The following is a 22,793-nucleotide window of genomic DNA, read 5'->3' as shown; positions in this document are numbered from 1 at the left end:
AATCACCCGTGCTTAGACCAAAAAGGCTACTTATCCCGACCCATGTACGGAGAAGGAGAGAGTACGGGAGGCAAAAGCCAACATTGAGTGTGAGATGACGGTTGAACGACGGAACAGAGAGGTGGTGAGTACATCATCCCGTACTGAAGCCGAAAACAACATAATTAGGCAAGTACTGCAGATGGAGGTGCCGATAAGAGTGAAGGACCTTCTAGACACAATACCACAGCTGAGAACCGCCATTTTTAGTTCCGTACAAACCACTGCACAGGCACCTTCGGGTGCGGCATGGGTGGAAGTTCCGGTCAGCCCCTCAACTGACCCAATGTTGTTGGCCTTAAATAGTGGTCGACATCCTGCGGTAGTAGAGATGGGAATTCTCGGGGCTATCCTCAAAGACACCATCGTGGATGGAGGTTCAGGGGTGAATGTGCTATCGAAGGATACATGGAAGAAGCTCGGGAAGTCAACACTATGGCCACCCACATTCAACTTGGTAGGTGCAGACCAGCACAGCGTCAAGCCACTCGGCACCCTGATGGCCCAGCCGGTGATCATTGGCACACAACCCTTCCTACTAGATTTTGTGGTAATCCCACTCAAGAAGAAGGGGTATGACGCCATCTTAGGGAGAGGGTGGCTGGTTACAGCAAAGGTGAACCACGACTGGAAGAAGAACACCCTTTCCATGGAGAAAGGGAGGCGGAAGTACACCATTGATCTGAGGACCCAGGTTGTCGGCGAGGAACTTGCGTCATTTGACTCGGATTCAGAGGATTCAAACAGATGGGAGTGGGACTCCTATGAAGGTAAAGACGAGAGGGAACCAAACGAGGAAGGAGTGCTTGAACTCGAAGGATGCTTAGAAGATGACACTTCCTCATTGAATGGATTCTTCCACTGGCAAATGGAAGACTATGAAGTGTTTCACCCTGCTTGTCACATGCTATAGATTGAGGACGAGCCAGGCGAGAAGGAGGAGTTCCCGCTAGAGTACACAGAGTATAAGAGGGAGATGCCAAAGTAAATGATGTTCCGGCGTACGAATTTTCAAAGGATAGACCAATGCGGTACGAAGACCCCACTGTGAAAGAGACAAACTTAGGAGACACTGCCAACCCCCGAAATATCTTTGTCGGCGACGATTGGAGCCCGGTGCTGAAGGCCGCAGCATTCAAAATCTTCATGGAGTACAAGGACGTATTCTCCTGGTTCGACAAGGATCTGAAGGGGATCCCACCAAAATTTGTGCATCCACCGGATACCATTGGTCCCGGGAGCCCAACCGGTACGGAAGAGGCCGTACCGAATGAATAAGAACTATGCTGCCAAAGTGAACGAAGAGATCGAAACGGATGCTAGAGGCCGACATCATATTTCGGGTGGAGACAAGTGAGTGGGTCTCGCCGATTGTGATCTCACTCAAGAAGGAGGCCCACCAGATGCACATCTGTGTGGATTTTCGGTGCCTCAACGCAGTCACCATCAAGAACCCGTTTCCTATACCCTTCACAGATAGCATCCTCGAGGAGGTGGCCGGCCATGAAATGTACACATTTTTGGACGGCTTTTCGGGATACAACCAGATTTCGATAGCGGAGGAGGACAAGTTGAAGACCACTTTTGTGGTGGAGGACGGAGTCTCTACGTACAACCGGATGCCGTTTGGGTTGTGCAATGCTCCCGCGACCTTCCAGAGGATAGTCCTTCACATCTTCGATAAGATGTCTGTTGGAAATTTTAAAGCCTTTTTGGATGACTAGTCAATTTTCAGTAGCGAAGACGCTCACTTGGTAGCGCTAAGAGAGTGCATGGGGAGATACCGAAGGGCCAAGCTTGTCTTAAATCCACGGAAATGCAGATTCATGGTACCCCAGGGGAAGTTGTTGGGCCATATCGTTTGTAAAGATGGACTGAAAAACTGACCCCGATAAGGTACGGGTAATTGTAGAAATGGAGCCACCCATTGATGTGACGGGAGTCAAGTCCTTCTTGGGACACATTGGATACTACCGAAAGTTCATCAAGAACTTTGCCCAACTTTCTTTCCCACTAGACAAACTGACAAGGAAGGGCAAACCGTACATATGGGAATCGGCACAAGGGGAAGCATTCGAGGAACTCATGAGGAGACTGGTGGCAGCACCTATTCTGGCTTATCCAAACTGGGACCGAGAATTCCACGTACACGTGGATGCCTCGAACTATGCCATTGGGGCTACACTAGCGCAAGAAGGGGGACATGGGTTGAATCATCCCATCTACTTTGCCAATCGGTTGATGTTGAAAGCCGAGAAGAACTACAGTACCACCAAAAGGGAAGCCCTCAGAATGGTCTATGCCATACATAAATTTCGACACTACTTGCTGGCGACACCCTTCACCTTCTATGTGGATCACCAGGCTTTGATGTACCTGGTAAACAAACCCATCATCCAATGAAGGATAAGCAAGTGGCTACTGCTCCTTCAAGAGTTCACGTTCACAATAATTGTACGGCCAGGCAAGAGCCATGTCATTGCTGACCAGTTGTCCCAGATCAAGTCCGGAGAACCGCCAGAGGGGGTGAATGACGACTTTCCAAATGCTCACCTATTCAAGATCGTAGTACTGCCACCATGGTATACTGCCATCGGGGAATATCTCTCCACCTCTGTGTTCCCCCAAGGTATGCCACTGGGAGAGTGAAGAAAACTCGTGTTGAGAAGCCGCACGTTTCAGTTGATTAATGGATTGTTGTATAAAATGGGACCCGACCAGGTGTTACGTCGGTGTGTGATGGAGGAAGAGGTGCCAAGAGTTTTGAGGGAGGCAAATGAGGGGCCGGCGGGAGGCCATATGGGACCAAACACTACGGCAAGAAAGGTGTTGCTAGCAGGCCTAGGTGGCCCACATTGTATAATGATGCGAGAGAATGGGTAGTAGGTTGTGATACATGTCAGAGAGCAGGGAGGCCGTTGAAAAGGGATTTCATGCCCCTCAACCCTTTGCATGCTCAGGAACGATTCAAGTGCTGGGGGTTGGATTTTATTGGATCACTCAAGGCCAGCCGCGCCAGGAGATGTCGCTACATTGTGGTAGCCACAAAATATTTAACCAAGTGGGTTGAAGTGCGGGCCCTGCCTGACAACTCCACTGTAAGTACAACGATTCATTTATGAGCAAATCATTACACAGTATGGTATCCCTATGTACTTGACCAGCGACAGGGGTGGACATTTTGTGAACCATGTTATTAAACTCCTCACTACTGAATTTAAATTTTTTCATTCATTGTCTAGCCCCTATTATCCGTGAGCCAATGGGCAGGTCGAGGCTACCAACAAGACTCTCGTGGGGGTAATTTACAAGTCTTGCGGTGTCGAGGGAGAAGACTGGGAAGAAAAATTACCTTCGGTCTTGTGGGCCTACCGCACAACCTACAAGGTGATCACCGGCGAGACTCCGTTCCAACTCATGTATGGGCAAGAAGCTGTTTTGCTAGCAGAATTCATGGTACCAAGCCTTCGCATTGCAATCGAGAACAGACTAGGGGACATGGAGAGCCTGAGGAAGAGATTGTATGTCTTGAACAAGCTGGATGAGAAAAGAATGATGGTCAGTGGGCTACGGAGGCACCCCAACAAAGGAGGAAGTTGTGGCACAACAAGCACTTGAAACGAATGAAGTTTGCTCCAGGACAACTGGTACTGAAATATAATGGGTGTAATGAGATTAAACCAGGCAAATTCAAGGTACGATGGTTAGGACCATATAAAGTCCGCGAGGTGGCAGAGAACGAAGCAGTGAAGTTGTGGACACTCGATGGACGGGAGGTTGTAGGCAGCACCAATGGGTCGAAATAAAAACTGTATCACGAGCAGAGGCGATCGACCGACCCCGAACCCTCCCGAAGAAATAATAAATTAAAAAATTAAAAAATTAAAAAAAACGCACAACAGGCAACCGTACGGCCGTACAGAAGGAATACAAAAATTAAAAAAAATAATGAAAAGTGGAACCATACGGTAAAGTGCACCGTACGGTGAAGCAGCGTGCTCACCGTGCGGTGGTGGCACCACGTGCTCACCATACGGTGGAGCCCGCATGCCCACCGTGCAGTGGAGCCCGCATGCTCCCACGCGGTGAGCACGGTGTGCCCACTGTGCAGTTGCGGTGGCATGGCATGTCCACCGTGCGTTGGAGCCCGCGTGCTCCCGCGTGGTGGCACGATGTGCTCTCGTGCAGTGGAGCCACGTGCTCACCGTACGGTGGAGCCCGTGCTCCCACCATAGGGGGATTTATATTACCCTGCAGAGCATTTAAAACAAAGGAAAATTTCGAAGGGCAGGAGCTAAAGGAAAAGGAAAGGTCCCACGAGGAAAAATAGGCACGTGCAGAATCTTGTATTCTAACCCTATTCCTTTTATTAAAGAGGGCACAAAAGACAAAGGCAGAATTATTTAATGGACGCCAACGGTGGGAAAAATTGGCAAAAGCAGTTACGGCAGTTACCTGCTACAGTGCCGTCAACCTTTGGGAATAAGAAGGTTGTTCGGATTTTGCCTTCGAGTGTGAAGGTCAGGGGCGGCATGGCTGACAGCAACAAAAGTAAAGGGAAAAAGGTGCAACCTAAAGTGCAATAGCAAATGGCAGCAAAGAATGAAGTGACGATGGACACCATTACCTTTGAGGGTTTGACTGGAACAGATTGTAGGAAATGGTGGAACGAGACCCCACATGACGACCCTATGAAGACACAACTATGACTTGCACTAGTACAGTGGGTCATCCTGATGCCCATTTTTTGCATTAAAGACTTTGAGGTGGTGCTGTGGGCCATGATTGGTGCCTATGACCCACACAGGGGGCAGTCCGTATTTGACTACGAGCACCAACAGATTATAGTGTCGTTCGCCTCGACAGAATTTACAAGAGTTTTTGGTATTCCAGGGATGCAAGGAAAGAAAGTGGACAAAGGGCAGAAAATCTCCCCAGATTTAAAAGATAACTTCTGAAGCTGATGTGTCGTGATGACCTCACACAAGTGCAACTTGATAGTCTCCAGCATGCAAGCAAAGGAAGAGGTTTGAAGAAGTCATTCCTGAGAGGGGATATGACGGTGCCTTGTCGATGTATTGAAGAGCTGCCTAATGGGAGCTAGTAGGGCTTCAAATATTGCCATGGCACAGGTGGTGCTGGTGAATGGCATCCATAATGGCATAGTATATGACTGGGCATCAGTACTAGCAGATAGGATGGAGGAATTCATGACCCTCCAGCACAGGGCCTTCTACATGCCCTACCATGCGATTGGACTCTTCCTGGATGCGGTACGCCTTCGGGGCTCACCGGACGCACAATACTTGGCACCGCAAGGCCGTGTACACCCTGGGCAGCCCCCTATATTTTATTGGATTCACTTGGATATGATGGCACCGAGCGGAGACACACAATCAGGCAAGAAACGGAAGTGACGAGTGGTGGTATCTGAGGCGGAGACAAAGTCGGAGTCCACGTCTAGTGACCCAAGTGAGGAGGCAGAAGACTCCAATGATACATCAGAGGCCACCAGGGGTAGTTTCAGAATGGTGGGTAGAGGCGAACAACAGGTGGAGGAGGAGACGGGGGCAACATCTTCTGTAGTAGCACAGACTGCCACACCTCCATCTCTCTCAGTTGTGCCAGCAACAACCACACGACCCTCGGGTGAGTTACCTGAGCAGACGGTCTCAGCGAGTACCACTCGGCCTCTTTCAAGAGCGGTAGTATTGGTAGTGCCCGTTCCTAGTTTTGGGCAGGGTCAGACACCCGTGATTATGGTCCCCCCACAGGCAGTCGTGACATCGGTAGCCTAACCAAAGCATCACGTGGTCGACAACAGGAGTCTCACGACAGCAGTGGAGGTTGGGGACAGTAGCGGGAAGGTGGATAGGGAGGCCATACGAGCAGAGCAACTTGGAGGGAGTGGTACGCCTTCCCAGATGAGTATGCCTTCCATGGTGGACATGAGTGCATGGCCAAGTCGGTACAAAATGACGCCACTAGCACCAGTTGGAGTAGCAGTCCTCTCTCCATGGTGTGAGCCGAGCTCGCACGAGATTGTGGACTTGGTCGGAGACAGTTCACCAAAGACAACACGGATTATGCAGAGTGACCACTCACCCATTCGAGAGTTGGTGCTGAGTACCAAACAGGAGGAGTTGATCCTGAGCCCCCCGCATGACGAGCCATTCCAGAGTCCTCACAGAGATGGTGTCCTAGCATCTTCGAGAGTGGAGGGCGATAGGGTATTGGAGCAGTTCCTTGAGGATATGGCTGTGGAAGCCCGACGGATGGTAACGTCTACGAGGTCTCAGGGAGATGCTCAGACAAATGAGGAGTTGGAGCAGCTACTCGGGTTTATGAGGGGAAGGTGCACAACACACTTTGCGTAATGTTTTGAGTTTGGTGGATGGCCTGCTATGGAAACCTTACAGATGTTGGAGGATTGGGGCCTCCGCGAGCAGGTTGGTGAGACCAGTAGACAGTCCTTGTTGCGGAGGATAGAGCAGGTTTTCCGAGAGACCTACTATGAGTTGCGGAGGACGAAGTATATTGCTGAGTGTACCGAGGCCCAGCGCCAGGAGATTGTGTTGGCACGAAACGAGTTGGCTGCTCGACTCCAGCAGATGGAGTCGCACAGAGAGCAATTGGCTCAGGAGAAGGCCTCATGGGATGCAGAGCGCGCTACCTTGGACTCAATGTTAGCCGAGGAGAGGTCAGTGAAGGGTGCCTTGGAGGTAGAGTTGGCGGAAGCCCACAAGGACAGGGCTATGTTGGAGAGTCGCCTGGGGAGTGCCTTGGAGATGGTAGAGCAGAAAGATAAAGAGGTCTTGGAGGCGGCAATGATGGTGAAAACAGCGATGGAGTGCCAGATAGTTGCGAAGCGGGACCTCAAGCTGCGGACTGAGCAGGTCTATGAGTTACGGGCTCGCTTGACAGTCACACCCCGCGCATCGGCACCCTCTTCATCAGGGACGCCCTCTGCACCCCCTTAGTTTTTGATTTTGGGTTCTGTTGTAACAATGTATTCCCCATTTTGTTTGTAAGTCGTTCGGAGACGACCTTGTTTTTTGGGGGGGATGATGTTGGCGGTAATATTGTACGGGAATAAAACAGTAGTTAATTAAGTAGTACTTGTCTTTGTTAGTATGGTAACTGAGGGATGGTAGTTATGGGTGCGACGATTGTCCCTCGCACCCCATCAATACCTTTATATACCATGGAAGGTCACTTGTAAAGACACACATGATTATGAATGGAATAGTATTTCTTATATTTGCTTGATCTTATCTGGTATCTATGGCATTATTGTCTTTCGTTAAGCATTCTATTTGTATGTTCTAAACTGTTCACCCAAAGGGCAAACACAGATTTCAGACATTGTTGAGTTTGGCATTACTTATTGGGTTTGGGAGGGTAGATTTAAGGAGATTGTAGTGAGAGTTTACTGTCGTTTGTGTTATTTGGCTTGGTCGTACTCTTTCTAGGCTGGGCTGTACTTCTTTATAGCTGGCCGTACTCCTCAAGGAAGGGACGTGAGACCCTTGGAGCTGCACGTTTTCTGTTGGAGGTGTTTTATTGAGGGTTGGAGGTGTTTGCTGCATATTTGTCTATCTTCTTCATGTCATTTGAGCTGGGAATCAATGTGCTAAGCGCCTAGGGTTTCTAGGTGTTATTGTTGCTATAGTCCATTATTTTACATTACCAGAAAATGGGTATGTTACATTTATGATTGCAATCAGTTTTGCCCATTTGGGTATCTTCAGTTTTGTTCCTGTAATGTACTTTCAGAATATGACTAATATTAAGCATTGAAAATTGCAAGCTATTCTATTTGTATTATCTGTTTTCTGTTATTAAAGTGTATTTGTTGCAATATATTTCTGCTTCTATCTTCTCTATCAAACATTCGCAAAACACAATAAAAAAAATGAAAAAAATCAAAGAGAAACAGGGCTGCATATTACAATATTAGAGGCCGAGGTGTAGCTTTTCATCTTGCTTCACATTGGATATTAGAGGCCAAAGTGAAAGAAATATCCTTGCTTGCCCTGAATATTAGAGATCAAGGTGGGCCATTCCTTTTTACTGATCTTGATTAGTAAAGTACCAAGGTAGGAAATTATTATTTACTCATATAGGAATATGGATGCTATCTATTGATTTGGTGTGAATAATTAATGCATGAATATTAGGGGAAAAATATTATACATTGAGATGTGAAATATTGACTTTTGTGGCTATGACAAGAAATTATGACTGCTTGCAGAAATGTAAGTGAATAATGATTGTTTGATTCTTGTGTCCTTTGGATTTCAATCATTGGCATGTGTATGATAAAATGTCATGGAACACCAAATGGTGTACAAAAACATGGCAACTTTAGGTGACACCCCCTAGGAGTTTCCTACAAAAATTGGCAATATAAAACAAGAACAATAAGAAAAATGTAATCATGTTTCATGAACTATGAAAAGTAAAACATTTAGCTATGATAATGATCTACATAACAGAATATCCGCCATCATTTTTCTTCTAGTGTACGACAAGAATTCCATAGCCTACCAGAAAATGAGAAAATCAATAACTCAATGAGAGACTAAAAAATATATTTCCACATAACTGGCTATGAGCATACCTCAAATCTGGTGTCTTCTCTGACAAGTTCCTCAAAATGCTTGGCAAGATATATATGATTCCGAATATATGCTTGTAAATTTGATACACCATACAACCGCAAAACCATCCACAACTTTAAAGATCTACATGTTATATAAAAAAGAGAAGATCACTGAAATTTACAAACTCAATAGACTGTAACTTGTTCCAACTAATCAGCTTCTCATGAAATGTACCAAAGACATGAAGACTGAAAAGAAAAATGTGAATTTTGTAATGTAACCAGCCCAGCCAATAAGATTGGAAACATAAAGCATATCAAGTCTTTCAAAGGAATATATAAGGTGCTATTCCCATTTTCCCCCTTGGAATGAATGGATGTGACCTCCATATATATCCCTTCAAACAAATGGGTTCATGTCTAACAGAGACAGCATTATAACAAGAAGCATGTAGGACTTTGTTTCAATTAAATATCATATATATTGATACTGTAATGTCTCCTTTTGCGAGGACACTAAATCTTGCCCAATATACTTGTAGAATTATTACAGGTTATGTATTTTCAGTCCGCTGTAGTAATTTGGACAGATTAATTCAATGTTGTTTCCCTCTTTAAATGCACAGGTCTGCTGTATTGTGTGTGTGTGTGTGTGTGTGAGAGAGAGTGAGAGAGAGAGAAGAGAGAGAGAGAGAGAGAGAGAGAGAGAGAGAGGATCCTTTCTATTCCATCAGATCTGATTCTCTAGTTATCGATTTAATGTTTACTCTTCTTTTCCTTTGATGCCTGGTTTATCATTGTTTGCAGATTTGTATTTGTGCTCTGATCTCTTTGATAAATGTTCATATCATTCTTCCAGATTTTCTTATAATTCTGATTTAGGTTTGCTCCTAAATCTGCTTTTAATGCTTCAAATATTTTGTTCTATTCCATGGATCCTCCCTTCTCAAATGAAAACTTCTCCTCTTTATATCCTCCAATGTGAAGGAGAGTTGCACCTCTTCTTAATGGTCACAACCTTTCACAATTACCACCCTTCGAAAGGGTCATAACCTTTCATCATTGCTGCCCCTTTGAAAGAGTCACTTCCTTATCTTCTCCCCATTAATGCTTCCTCAAATCCTTTGCTCCCTTCTTTCCTCCTTTTTTCCTTTTTTTTCCCAAATGAAGTTCTCCTCTCCCTTTTATATCTCAAGTTTGAGGGAGTCACAACTTTTCATTTCATCCCTTTTGACCATTCATTAAACTTAACTTAATTTTAATTCTTTTATATTTTAATTTATTGTTATTATTTATTAATAAATCCTATTTCAACAAGTGGACATTACAGATACAGAAAAATAGACACAAGAAAAGGATCTATTGTTAGACCAGAACAATTTCATCATATAAAGGAACGGCAGAAAAGGATATCAACAGTTAGAAAATTATGTCACTGAAATAGCTGCTAGCATAATCAAAGGCAGAAATAGGATTATGATATCTAGCCAATACTACAAAAATATTACTGTGATTACTAGGGTTGTCATGTCCCCTTTCTAGAGTGGACATCAGAGATGGAGGAGTTGGCCTATCATTGGAGTCTCGTAGGGTAGCAGAGGTTGATTGGGACTCATTCAGTGCATATAGTGACTGGATTTTGCCTTTACAGGCAGTTTGGAGCCAGTTAGGAGCAGTTCCTAGATTTTAGGGGCTATCCCTAAATTTTAGGAGGTCGTGACAGTTGCCACTCGTGAGGTTATTCATGACCTTTTAGATGGTTTCAGTTTCAGGAGATTTGGGTGTGTTTCCTAGTTTCTAGGAGCATCCCTAGATTTTAGGGATGAGACTGCCAATTGATCCATGATTTCCGACATCAGTCATAGACAGGTGACAGGTTCAGTTTCAAGCTTTTGGTGTGTTTCGAGCTTTCTGTAGCTATTTGGGTTATATTTTGTAATATCCCACTAATTTTTTTTTTTGATTTTCAGGCCAATAACAATTCATCCACAACAAATAACCCGTTAAGGTTAGAGGAATAAGCAAAACAACTGAAAGGGAACCCTTCCACCTTTTGTTCACCGAGAGCCCAGACTGGGAGGGTGAGAGCATACGGTGTTCCGGGGATCGTCAGCATCAATAAACAAACTGAAAATTACAATGCATGGGCGGCAAGCCAGCCCCTTCTGCTTATCCAGCAGGATAGAAACTGAACATCTTGGCGGTAAACCGACCAAGGGAAAATTACAAGAAATTGAAGTTCAATCACTCTACCGCGTATTTCAGCGGGAGGACATTACATTAACAATCACTCTACCGCATATTTCAGCGGGAGGACCAAAACATTGAACTTTATCACTCGACCACTTATTCAGCGGGAGGACATTACATTAAAACATCACTCTACCGCATATTTCAGCGGGAGGACTTTTATCAAAGAAAACTGAATTACAAAACTGAGAAGGCGGCAAGCCAGCCTCTTCCACTTATGCAATGGGAATTACATAAAAGCAGATAGAATGGGATGCTCGGTACTACTGAGACAATCCTTACAATATGGAGATGAGATGAGAAGATTAACTGCAGATTTCTACACAATACTGTAATTTTCTGTTACACTGCTCTGCAGGCTGAAAGTACAGTTCCAGCAGCCCATGAAAACATGAAAATACTCATAACTCACTCAATTTTTACCCGAATTGATTCAAATCAAGCCCAATCCCACCATACATCCAATACAATGACAACCAATCACAGCCACACCCCAAACAACCCTCTTTTTATTTTGCACGCATCCCAATGCAACCCAAAAAACCCACGCCTAGACTAGGAATTTTGATTTTGCATAATTAAATCAATACTCAAACAAATGTGCTAAAAACTTACAAACTTGTTTCCCAGTGCTGGGAAGGAAGATAGGAATAATACCCATAACTATTAGACGCTCCAGCAGAGAGATGTGAGCAAAAATGTGTTTCAGCCACAGGCAAAACCAGCAAGTCCAGAATCGTTGCAACACCAAGATGTCTATGGCAAAGCTCTGAAAATGATAGAAGAATACAAGGCACAGCTAGGTACTGTATTTCAAGTACGAAACCGGGTAGCACTAGGGAGACGCACTCCGAAGCCTCAAGTTCTGTCGCCAATCCGGCAGCATAACATCACTGATTTTCAAGATACCAAAATGAGAGCCCAAGTCACTTATTTATAACTTTTTGCCAACCAAATTCAAATTCAAATGCACTCCAAATACGCCCAAACCAAATGCAATTCCATTTCATCCACATTTAGCATTGCATTTCATTTCATTTCCTTGCACAAGTTCGCCGTTTTTAATAAATATAAGTGTCATAAAATAAAGTGTAAAGTGGGCGCCCAACTATGACTTCCAAATAAAAAATATTACTAAGGCAATATACTTAGAAAATCGCCCATTTGCCTTGAGTTATAATTTACTTATTAACACCATGACGACCCCCTTGAAGTCATATGCAATTTTCGCCCAAATAGACTTAGGATAAAATTAATATTTTCTCCCTTCCTAAGTCATCCATCCATAAAATAATCAATTATTAATACCTCATGCCTAAGGTATAATATATATTAAAATGCCTTCTCCTCAAATATTGATTATTGCCAAATTGAGCCGAAGACTGAAGTGCTGGAAATCACCAAAACTGAACTGAGTTGGGGCTCTGAACTGAACTGCCAAAAATAGTCATCTGAGCTGAGCTGTAGAATCCCTGCCAAGAATAGCACCAAAAAATGCTGGAAGACCAACTGCTCAAACTGACCTGCCAAAAATAGCCATCTGAACAGGCCAGCTGACATCCTGCTAAAAATAGTACTTACTAAAAATAGCATCTTGCTAAAAATAGTAAGTGTTTCCAAAGTGATTTTAACCACATTCTGAGCAGCCGTCGCACTTACTAAAAATAGTAAGTCAGGAAAAAGTCACTCGATGCAGATGCATGTCGAGCCATCTTGAAGCTCTCTGAAAACCCAGAAGGAATCCAGAATCCAAACTGTCAAACTCCCACATATATGCCCTGAAAACACAAAAGAATCCTCCTATAAAATAGGTAACCCTAATTCTCCTTTCCAAATAGCCTACGAGTCTCCGGAATAGGCCAATGGACCACTGAATGCACATCACTGAGAAGGGGACATTACATATTTTTAATATATTTAAATATTTCCTAAGTTAGCGTTTTAATATTTTAAATAAAGCTATGTCTATAGCCATTTCAGAGTAATAAGGGGTTTTTGGCTTCATTTGGATTCGTATGCCCATGTGTTATAGCTCGTTGGAAAGGTCTTGAACTTTTCTAAATGATTTTCACTTGCCAGGGTCCTTTTGACACTTGGAGTTATTTTATATTGAAAAAGTGGTGTTTTTTCTATACTTGGGCGCCCAATATTGGGAAATATGACTTTATATTAAAGCGCACTTTTCATATATCTTTAGGGTTCGATTTGGAAGGAAAGAGATATAAGGAGAAGGAAACCTAATTTTTCATTATCTTTTGCATATTGAAAACTTGTTTGGTGCGATTTTCTCTAGTAGAGCAATTCTTCAATCTGGGACGCAAACCCCATGATTGGTACTGGCTGGGACGTAGCCCTCAGCTATTGATTGGCAGTGGATTCTTTTGGCATTGGCATTATTGGTCAGAGTGTATGCACTATTTCTCGTGGAGATTCAGATTGCTTGGTGAGGGTTTCAGCAAGGTGGTTGAATTTCCCAGCTGGGGCGTGACTGTTTCAGCTTGATGCCACCATTACAGCAGTTACACTATACGCTGGAAGTGGTGAAGACTTTCATTCAGCCATAGCTGGTGTTCTTGGTTTTTGTTCATCATCTACCCTTCAGTTGGTGCCATTTGTATTGTCCCCAACTTGAGATTACCTGAATTTTGCACTAAATTAGTAATTCCACAATATAGTGTATCTTTTTTTCCAATATATAAGAGTAACTTCATATAGTCGTTCAATAAATTTAGGATTAGACAAATAAATACATGGATTAGTAGCAAATATATTACATAGAATGATAAACATGTCTTTCTACCCATATTCAATCATAGTTTAGTTTGGTAGGAAAGCCTTGTGAGGGTAGCTGTAAACTGCTCAACCAAACTAAGCCCAAGAGCGCGCAGCGTCCTACTATGACAACTCACCTCTTGGCCCACAAGAGGCAGGAACGTCCCACTATGACAATTCCATCCCTTGGGGTGGCCTACGTAGCTTGGGAGAACTAGTAAACTGCAATTCCCTAACGTACTTCCTCCATTCATTCCTTTGATTGATTACGAGATAAGACATACGCACATATATAAATAATCTAAGGAAATATAATCAAGTAACTTATTCATTATATCCATAATAATACATATACATATAATCTTATCAATATTATTTTAAGTATATATATATGTATATCAAACTATTATAAACCTTGCTAACATCGTTATCATATATAACTCTATTATCCTTATTTTGTACTATATAAACCTATATAAATCTTTTATGTAATATGAATGACTGTCATACCTATTGCAGTCTATATTAATATTACTATTAAATTTTGAATAAGAATATTATCAGGCTGCATATATTAAGCATACATATTAAGCACATCCCCATGCATTCCACCAGGAATAAGGATGTTACTGCCTGTAACTTAATAACAGTTCTGGTTTGATCTGATCAATGATGTTCAATCAATATTAAATCATGAATCTTTCTTACCAATAAAGATTGGTGACTGCTACTCTAATGTTAATTGACCAAACTGCCTTTCTCCTTCCCCATTCGATGCCTCCTTAGATGCATGGCAATGAGTCTCTTATACCCTCCCTAATCGCTGAAAAATCGTGTCTCTAACCGATGGTTATACCCATTGGAAAAAGACGTGTCTGTTTACTAATCTCTATTAGTTATTTGTTGCGCTCAACAAACTATTATATTCCCTTAATCAAATTGCAGCATGTAAACGTATGCTTTAGAATATAATTTAACAAATGTTAATATGATCATTGCCTTTTAATGATTTAATTGATGTTAATGATTTAATTGATGCAAAGGGTAGACAGATCTAGTCTGCCATTATTTGAATATGCCGAATGATTATTCATTTGTTTCCTTAATATTTATTTATGGTTTCTATGATAATCATTTCTTTTTTGGGATTTGTCAATTAATGATCTTGAAATATTAATAAGAATTTTAAAAGATGTTATTTAATGAAATATATAATATAATAATCTATTTATTAGTAAGAGGTGCATTCAAATATAATAATATTTAATTCAAATGAACAATAAATTCATAATTTAATAATTGATGCATAATCATATTCAAATATAGATTACTATTATTTGACAATATGGGAACATCACACCATTATTGGATGTAAGCACATCCCTAGTGCGTAGGGAATAATCTGGATATTATAAATCAGAAATCTGCCTGGTACAATTTGTATCAATTCTGATTTAATTGAATGTTCTTACTTGTTTCAGTTTCCTTCCTTATTTGTTGTTCTTTATTCATTACTTGCTTATATATCCAAAGAAAAGGAAAAGAAACCAAACATTCTGCAACTTCTCTCTATTCTGTAAGACCATCAAAAAAATCACAGGAAAATATAGTTTATTATTTTAAAAATTACAGCAGATCAACAAGGGGATCCATCAGGGATCTTTCAGTGGTATCAGAGCCTACATCCTGCCAGCCTGTAGGGTTTATGAGATTGTCACATCTGGGTACTGGATAAAAAGGTTTTGATAATTCATATCAGCAACTGCGTAGTTGTTAGCCTACACATTTATGCTTACAGTTGACAACTGGTAAGACAATATGTTGGCCAAAGTCCCAAAATTGTTAAGAACAAACTTTATTTCGACCTCTGGGATCCGTTGGGATATCAGTTTAATTATAGGTAAATACCATGGCTAGAACTAAAATTGGGCACTCAAAAGTTTCATCTTCTCCAACACGTAAAAGTAGGATGCCTCCTGTCAAGATATTTAATGATACAGTTATGAGCAGCTATCATCAGTATTGTTCTCTTCCTAAGATGATACGTGAGCTCCTTTCCTTCACACAATTTATGGGTGTACCCGAAGAAGATGAAGATAACTTGGTAGCTACAAGTTCAGATCAATGGCAAAGAAGGAAAGAAGAATCAAGGGTGCAGGAATCAGGAATGGACAGAGAACTTTCATTTAGGGGTAATATACCTCTACATAAGAATGTTTTGATGCCCTCAAGTTCCGATGAGTGGGACAAGAATTTATGTGATGGTTTTGTTAGACATGTGGATTCAACTCAAGGAGACATTAGGACAGCTTTGGATAATGAATTGTCCTCACCTTCCGTGCAGGGGATTTCCCAAGAGGCAACTGATTTAGAGGTTAGCAATTCTGATTTTCATGACAGCAGTGAGGTACCTTTGCATCAGCTTGAGGTATCAATGTCTACACTTGTACAAGATGGTGCCAATGGGCTGTCACATGAAGGTATTCAAAATTTGGGTACCAATGATGCTTTGAATGTTGAGAACTCAAATCATGATGATTCTGATTTTATAGATCAGACCTTAGAATCCAGCCTAGTATGTTCTCTTAGTAGCATTGGACCCCAGGATCATGAGCCAGTGTGTTGTGCGGACACAAGGGATGCAAAAGAGAGTAATGACAGTGCATTTTCAGTAGTATCATCATTGACGGATGTGGTGTTCTCAGAGGCACAGAGCAGCAGTACTTTGGATGAGGTTGTATCCATGGCCGAGTGCATACACGACGTTGACTACAGAGAGGTACAGGATACAAATACAACTTCTTTCCACAATGTAGATTTTGAGTTTGTACAGTTACAAGAGAGCCAACATTCTCGGACTCCTCATCACCTGATTGGACAACTCAAGGTTGATGACAGGAGTATAGACACAGTTATTGAGCATTTCGATGTCGCTCGCCAGTTGTTGGCTACACATAGTTGGAGCACCCTCATGATTGATGAGCAAGGCAGCAGTGATTTTTCCTTACCAGAGTTTCATGCTCTTTATGGAGCCATTGGGATACTGAAGCATGAGTATTTACAGTTAGTCGATGACGGAGATTATCTCCTTCAGAGGGATTTTATTAGTTATGGTGCTTTGTTGAGGGAAGAGGAGGAAGTTGATATCCTCTCTCAGCAGCTTGAGGCGACTGTTGTTGCATGGGAGGATACCCAGTTGTCCCTGCAGGAAGCGAACTCCAGATTGGAGGAGCTTTCTGATAGATTGAGAGTGTGTAATGTCCCCACTTTGAAATAAAATTCAATAATAAATGATAATAATAAAATTAAAATATTTAAAACTAAATTAAAATATAAAATAAAATAATTAAATATGATTAATTAAAAATTAATTAAGTTAATGAAAAGTGAAAAGAAATGAAAGGAAAGGTTGTAACTCCCTCAACAATGAGATATAAAAGGGAGAAGAGAACCTCATTTGAGAGGGGGAATAATTTGGAAATGAGAAGTGCAGGTCTGATTTAAATGATAAGTGCAGATCTGATTATGAGAGGTTGTGTCCCTTTCAAAGGGCAGAAATAATGAAGAGTTGCACTCTATCAAAGGGAATGGTGAAAGGGTGTGTCTCTTGCCAAAGGGCATACATGATGAAGAGGTGTGACCTCTCCCTCACATTGAGAGATATAAAGGAAAGGAATCAAAAGCATCTAGTAAGAGCACCATGGATCAGATTAGATCAGAACTGTTATTAAGTTACAGGCAGTAACATCCTTGTTCTTGGTGGTATGCATGGGGATGTGTTTAATAAGTATCCTTAATATTAAATATATGAAGCCCAATAATGTTCTTATGCAGAATTAATAGTAATACTAATATGGACTGCAATATGTATGATAGTCATACTTAATTTCATATACATATTCATAATACATAAGAAATATATATACTTATAGTCTAAATCATGTTATTACTTTCCGTATTTAAGAAGATGGGATTGAGATGTTCCAAAGAGGGGCAGTCTAAATCCAAGCAATAGGTTAAGTCCCAAGATAGGGTGGCGATCAGCGACCAATAAGCCTTGAGGGTATAGACCCAAGATAGGTAAGGGCTTGGATCTGTAAACTTTGAGGGAACCTATTGTAGTTGGTCTATAAGCGCTTTGGTAACATATGTAAACCCTTCTCCCTTAAAACTAAACTAGTAGTAGGGTTTGATATCTATATTAAGAACTATGAATAATGAAATTAATCAGCTAATGAGGAAAATAGACAAGCACTTGTTAATAACTTATTGAAGAAAATCTATCAATTTTAGTATATTTATATAGATCAAGTAGGGGACATTACAAATGGTATCAGAGCCATGATCTTGCCATCCTGTAGGGTAAGATTCAACCAACGAATTATTCTAGTCAATAAACAGAGGCAAATACCATGACGGATAAGCAACGAGGGTTCCATCTCGTAAAATGAATTTAAAATATATTATTATCAGCCAAATAGATATTGAATTGGTATGACTTTAGAGTAATTCAGATTAGAATAGTGGATAACTAGGCATATCCATGTGGCATTTAAAATACTTAATATATATATATATATATATATATATAATAATAATGACAAAAAAATAACAAATAACAAATAAGCTGGCATTTAAATTTAAATTAATCATAAATTCCATATGGACCATTAGTGAGGAAATGGGGTAGAGCAATGAGGTTAGCAGATGTTAGGCCTCTGTTAGGTACATCACCCGCTACGGCGACTGTAGGTCTGCCATTAGTGAGGCCAAGGGGGTGTAAACCACTCTTGGGCCTGATAAGCGCTACGGGCATCTCATTGCGTCTAAATCCTTTTGATCTCACTGAGGAAGTGAATACGAAGAAGGCTAATGCATACACAAATATTTATTGAAATTACAAGTCAGTATTGAATTGAATTATTAATGTGATTTTAAGATCACAAGGATTAGTCCCATAGAGAAACCATGGATTAATTATTAAGTAATGATGAATGGATAAATTGCATACCCAAAACCAGTAAGATACAAGGGAATAGGGCCATGGGATAGCAGGAACTAGGCCTCTGTCAGGTAGGCAACCCACTGTGGATGACCGAACATCTGCCACAAGTTGGGCCAAGGGGGAGTGTACCGCTCTTGGGCCTAATAAGCGCTACGGGCATCCTATTGCACCTACTTCTCCTTGGTCTCACTAGGGAATGAGTATGGAATTATCTCATTGATAACAGTATAATCTTAAACAAATTGACTAATAATAGATGTATACTTTACATTCACCACTAGTGTGGGAGAGAGATAGAGCAATGAGGTCAGCAGAAACTAGGCCTCTGTCAGGTAGGCAACCCGATGTGGATGACTGAAAGTCTGCCATCATTTGGGCCAAGGGGGAGTGTACCGCTCTTGGGCCTGATAAGCGCTACGGGCGTCTCGTTGTGTCTAAATCTTTTCTCTTTCATTAATGGTGAATAGGGGGTTAAGCATAGTCCATTTAATCAATACTTGAGGCAAGTATCCAAACATTGTGCTATCTATCCTCTCTGTCGATATGGCTAATCAGACTCATTATATTTACTTCATTTGAAATTCTTAAATAATCTACCTGAGATCACAAACTAGATTGAGTGTTTATGTTTTTGCATCAAGCTGCTGTTGATTTGTGTTTCTACTCATAACAAGAAAGAAATTTCACATTGTGTGTATTCACATGTATACTCTGTGTTTGCATATATGTATGCTTCGTGTTTTCCATGTGTATGCTCTGTGCCTTCCACGTGTATGCTTCGTGTTTCCCATGTATATGCTTTGTGTTGTTTAACTCATGTTGGTAGATGACTTAGTTGAGGAAATTAAAATAAACATTTGCTTGAGGACAAGCAAATTCGGGGAGGGCAGACTGTAATGTCCCCACTTTGAAATAAAATTCAATAATAAATGATAATAATAAAATTAAAATATTTAAAATTAAATTAAAATATAAAATAAAATAATTAAATATAATTAAATATGATTAATTAAAAATTAATTAAGTTAATGAAAAGTGAAAAGAAATGAAAGGAAAGGTTGTGACTCCCTCAACAATGAGATATAAAAGGGAGAAGAGAACCTCATTTGAGAGGGGGAATAATTTGGAAATGAGAAGTGCAGATCTGATTTAAATGAGGTTGTGTCCCTTTCAAAGGGCAGAAATAATGAAGAGTTGCACTCTATCAAAGGGAATGGTGAAAGGGTGTGTCTCTTGCCAAAGGGCATACATGATGAAGAGGTGTGACCTCTCCCTCACATTGAGAGATATAAAGGAAAGGAATCAAAAGCATCTAGTAAGAGCACCATGGATCAGATCAGATCAGAACTGTTATTAAGTTACAGGAAGTAACATCCTTGTTCTTGGTGGTATGCATGGGGATGTGTTTAATAAGTATCCTTAATATTAAATATATGAAGCCCAATAATGTTCTTATGCAGAATTAATAGTAATACTAATATGGACTGCAATATGTATGATAGTCATACTTAATTTCATATACGTATTCATAATACATAAGAAATATATATACTTATAGTCTAAATCATGTTATTACTTTCCGTCAAAGAAACGAAACTCGGACTCGGCTCGGACTCGGCAAGGCCAAATCGGACTCGGACTCGGGACTCGGCGTCAGACTCGGCTCCAGACTCGGCTGGACTCGGGAAAGTGAAAAACTCAAAAAATTTAGAGATTTTTTAAGATTTAAAACTTGTTTCATGCACCCTTTATTGAATACACCTTAAAGACACAATAACATCATCAAACTCGGCTCATTTGATTACATACACAAGTATACATCAATCACATAAGCATAAACGCAAATTGTAGCTGAAGAAAATAACAAACATAGATATATAAATATTGTCAAATGTATACAATATTATAAAACTCATGGAATAAAAAATCCATGTCATCATATGATCATCATCAAATGTTTCATACAAATACCAAAGGTAAATACAACTACAAGTCTATGGCTCAGAGGAGCCTGCACCATCCGGCCCCAGCCCCCTGCGAAGGCGTCTAAGGTAGTTCCTGGATGATTCGACTGCCATAGCCGCTCCCCGTGACACCATGCCATGCTCACCAACATTAGGAACATCCGTGTCACTATCTGCCTCTGAATCTCCTGTCTGTGCTCGTGCTCTCCGCTCCTCCTCTGCCATGGCTACAGTCTCAACCTCTATATCTACCTGGTCGATCCAATCAATGTCAGACTCAGAGGTTAAATTTTCTCTACTTCTATCGACACAGTTTCCCCCATATTTTTCGACGGGGGTTTGGGGGCAGCGCCCCCAAGGTGGGGTCAAGGGGCAGCGCCCCTTGCGCGCTTCCTGTCGCGATACAGGGCGAGGTCGAGGGGCAGCGCCCCGCGAGGCCAAAAAAACTTATTACAAGTCTGAATTAGGGTTTCTTTGAGAGTCTTCCTTAGGGCCTGGTTTTGCACTTGTTGCTAATTGGGTCTTGCTTGGTGAGTATCATTCTTGAAGGTCCAAGCTAGGTCAAGTTGGTGAGTGATAAAGTCTGGAATGTCATCCTGATCTTCAAATGCCCTGAAATTTGGCTAAGTCTGGAATGTCCTGATCCTGAAATTTGACTAAGTCTGGAAAACTGAAGAATCCTCCAAAAACTAGATTTTGCAATATAACTCCTGGAGGCTCGAAACCACTCTCAAACATCCTGACAGTATATATGGAATATAACTTAAAGTATAAGAAACTTATACTTAAATGTTATATTCCATAAAATAATCCTGACGGAGAGACCAAAATGTCAAATTTCGCCCTTCCAAAAAAACTTATTACTTTTTAAAAAAACTTTTTAAAATGTTTTTTTTTTTGTCATTTTATTAACCCAGCCAGTAGCCGAGTCTGGGGCTCAGGACTCGGCGAGTCTGGCGATTTTGAGCCAAAATCGCCAACTCGGCGAGTCTGGCGAGTTTACTCTCCAGACTCGGCCGAGTCCGAGCCCGAGCCCCTGGGACTCGTTTGGCCTGACTCGGACTCGGACTCGCCGAGTTTGGGCGATTTCGGGCGATTTTCGTTTCTCTGCTTTCCGTATTTAAGAAGATGGGATTGAGATGTTCCAAAGAGGGGCAGTCTAAATCCAAGCAATAGGTTAAGTCCCAAGATAGGGTGGCGATCAGCGACCAATAAGCCTTGAGGGTATAGACCCAAGATAGGTAAGGGCTTGGATCTGTAAACTTTGAGGGAACCTATTGTAGTTGGTCTATAAGCGCTTTGGTAACATATGTAAACCCTTCTCCCTTAAAACTAAACTAGTAGTAGGGTTTGATATCTATATTAAGAACTATGAATAATGAAATTAATCAGCTAATGAGGAAAATAGACAAGCACTTGTTAATAACTTATTGAAGAAAATCTATCAATTTTAGTATATTTATATAGATCAGATAGGGGACATTACAGAGTGGCACAAACATCATTAGCGACAGATACAGTACAGTGTTCTACTGTGACACTGCGAGATTCACCAGAGAGTTGTGATTTGACTCACGATATTTCTCCATCTTTGTTTTCACAGGCGACTAGTAGTTTGTCAGCTGGTTGGGAGTATGATACTCCTATTGACTTGTTTCCTTCTTTGGAAAGCAAATCTTCTTTTACACCTCTTACAACTGACGAGGGAAACCAGTATGTTTCACCGCAGAGCCACAGTGCTCAGTTGAGGTGTATTTTGGATTTTGGATCTCAGACATATGAGTTGTCTTCGGATTCATGGTTTGAGAGCAGTGGGAGTGATGATGAGTTTGATGGACAAGATTATGACACAGAGCCATTGAGTGAGCCTACGAGAGTCCATTTAGATTACCTCGCGAGGAGTGCACTTCATTTCTCTTTTAGTCTGATTGTAGATGATTAGATGGCTCGCAGATGTGAGTTGGTTCGGGACTTATACTATTCGTGTTGTGATAGCGCTCTCCCATCTTCAGAGGATAGAGTTATTCATTGCAGGCACTTGATCCAGCAGTTTGGGATGGATTGTTTGCGGGAATCAGCAAACAATCAACCGTTATGATGAGTAGCGACCGTCAGAGTTTTTCATCTCCTTGACACAGAGACTTCATCCAGGATCATG

General features: G+C 41.4%; 1 protein-coding gene across 5 annotated transcripts in view; it reads right to left on the bottom strand.

Moving 5' to 3' along the window:
* LOC131078302 (tyrosine decarboxylase 2) overlaps window positions 1-22,793 on the bottom strand; it is a 345,647-nt gene that overhangs the window by 69,715 nt on the left and 253,139 nt on the right. For 4 of the 5 annotated variants that reach the window (XM_058015968.2, XM_058015969.1, XM_058015966.2 and 1 more), the window contains exon 11: window positions 8,663-8,786. The exons of the other annotated variant lie outside the window; for it this stretch is intronic. In XM_058015968.2, coding sequence (XP_057871951.1) covers window positions 8,663-8,786 — 124 coding nt within the window. The remainder of the gene's footprint in view (window positions 1-8,662; window positions 8,787-22,793) is intronic. 5 annotated transcript variants of the gene reach the window in all.

The sequence above is a fragment of the Cryptomeria japonica genome, chromosome 5 (assembly GCF_030272615.1).
Source record: "Cryptomeria japonica chromosome 5, Sugi_1.0, whole genome shotgun sequence".
Classification (NCBI taxonomy): Eukaryota; Viridiplantae; Streptophyta; class Pinopsida; order Cupressales; family Cupressaceae; genus Cryptomeria; species Cryptomeria japonica.
This window is presented reverse-complemented; position numbering and strand designations above follow the sequence as displayed.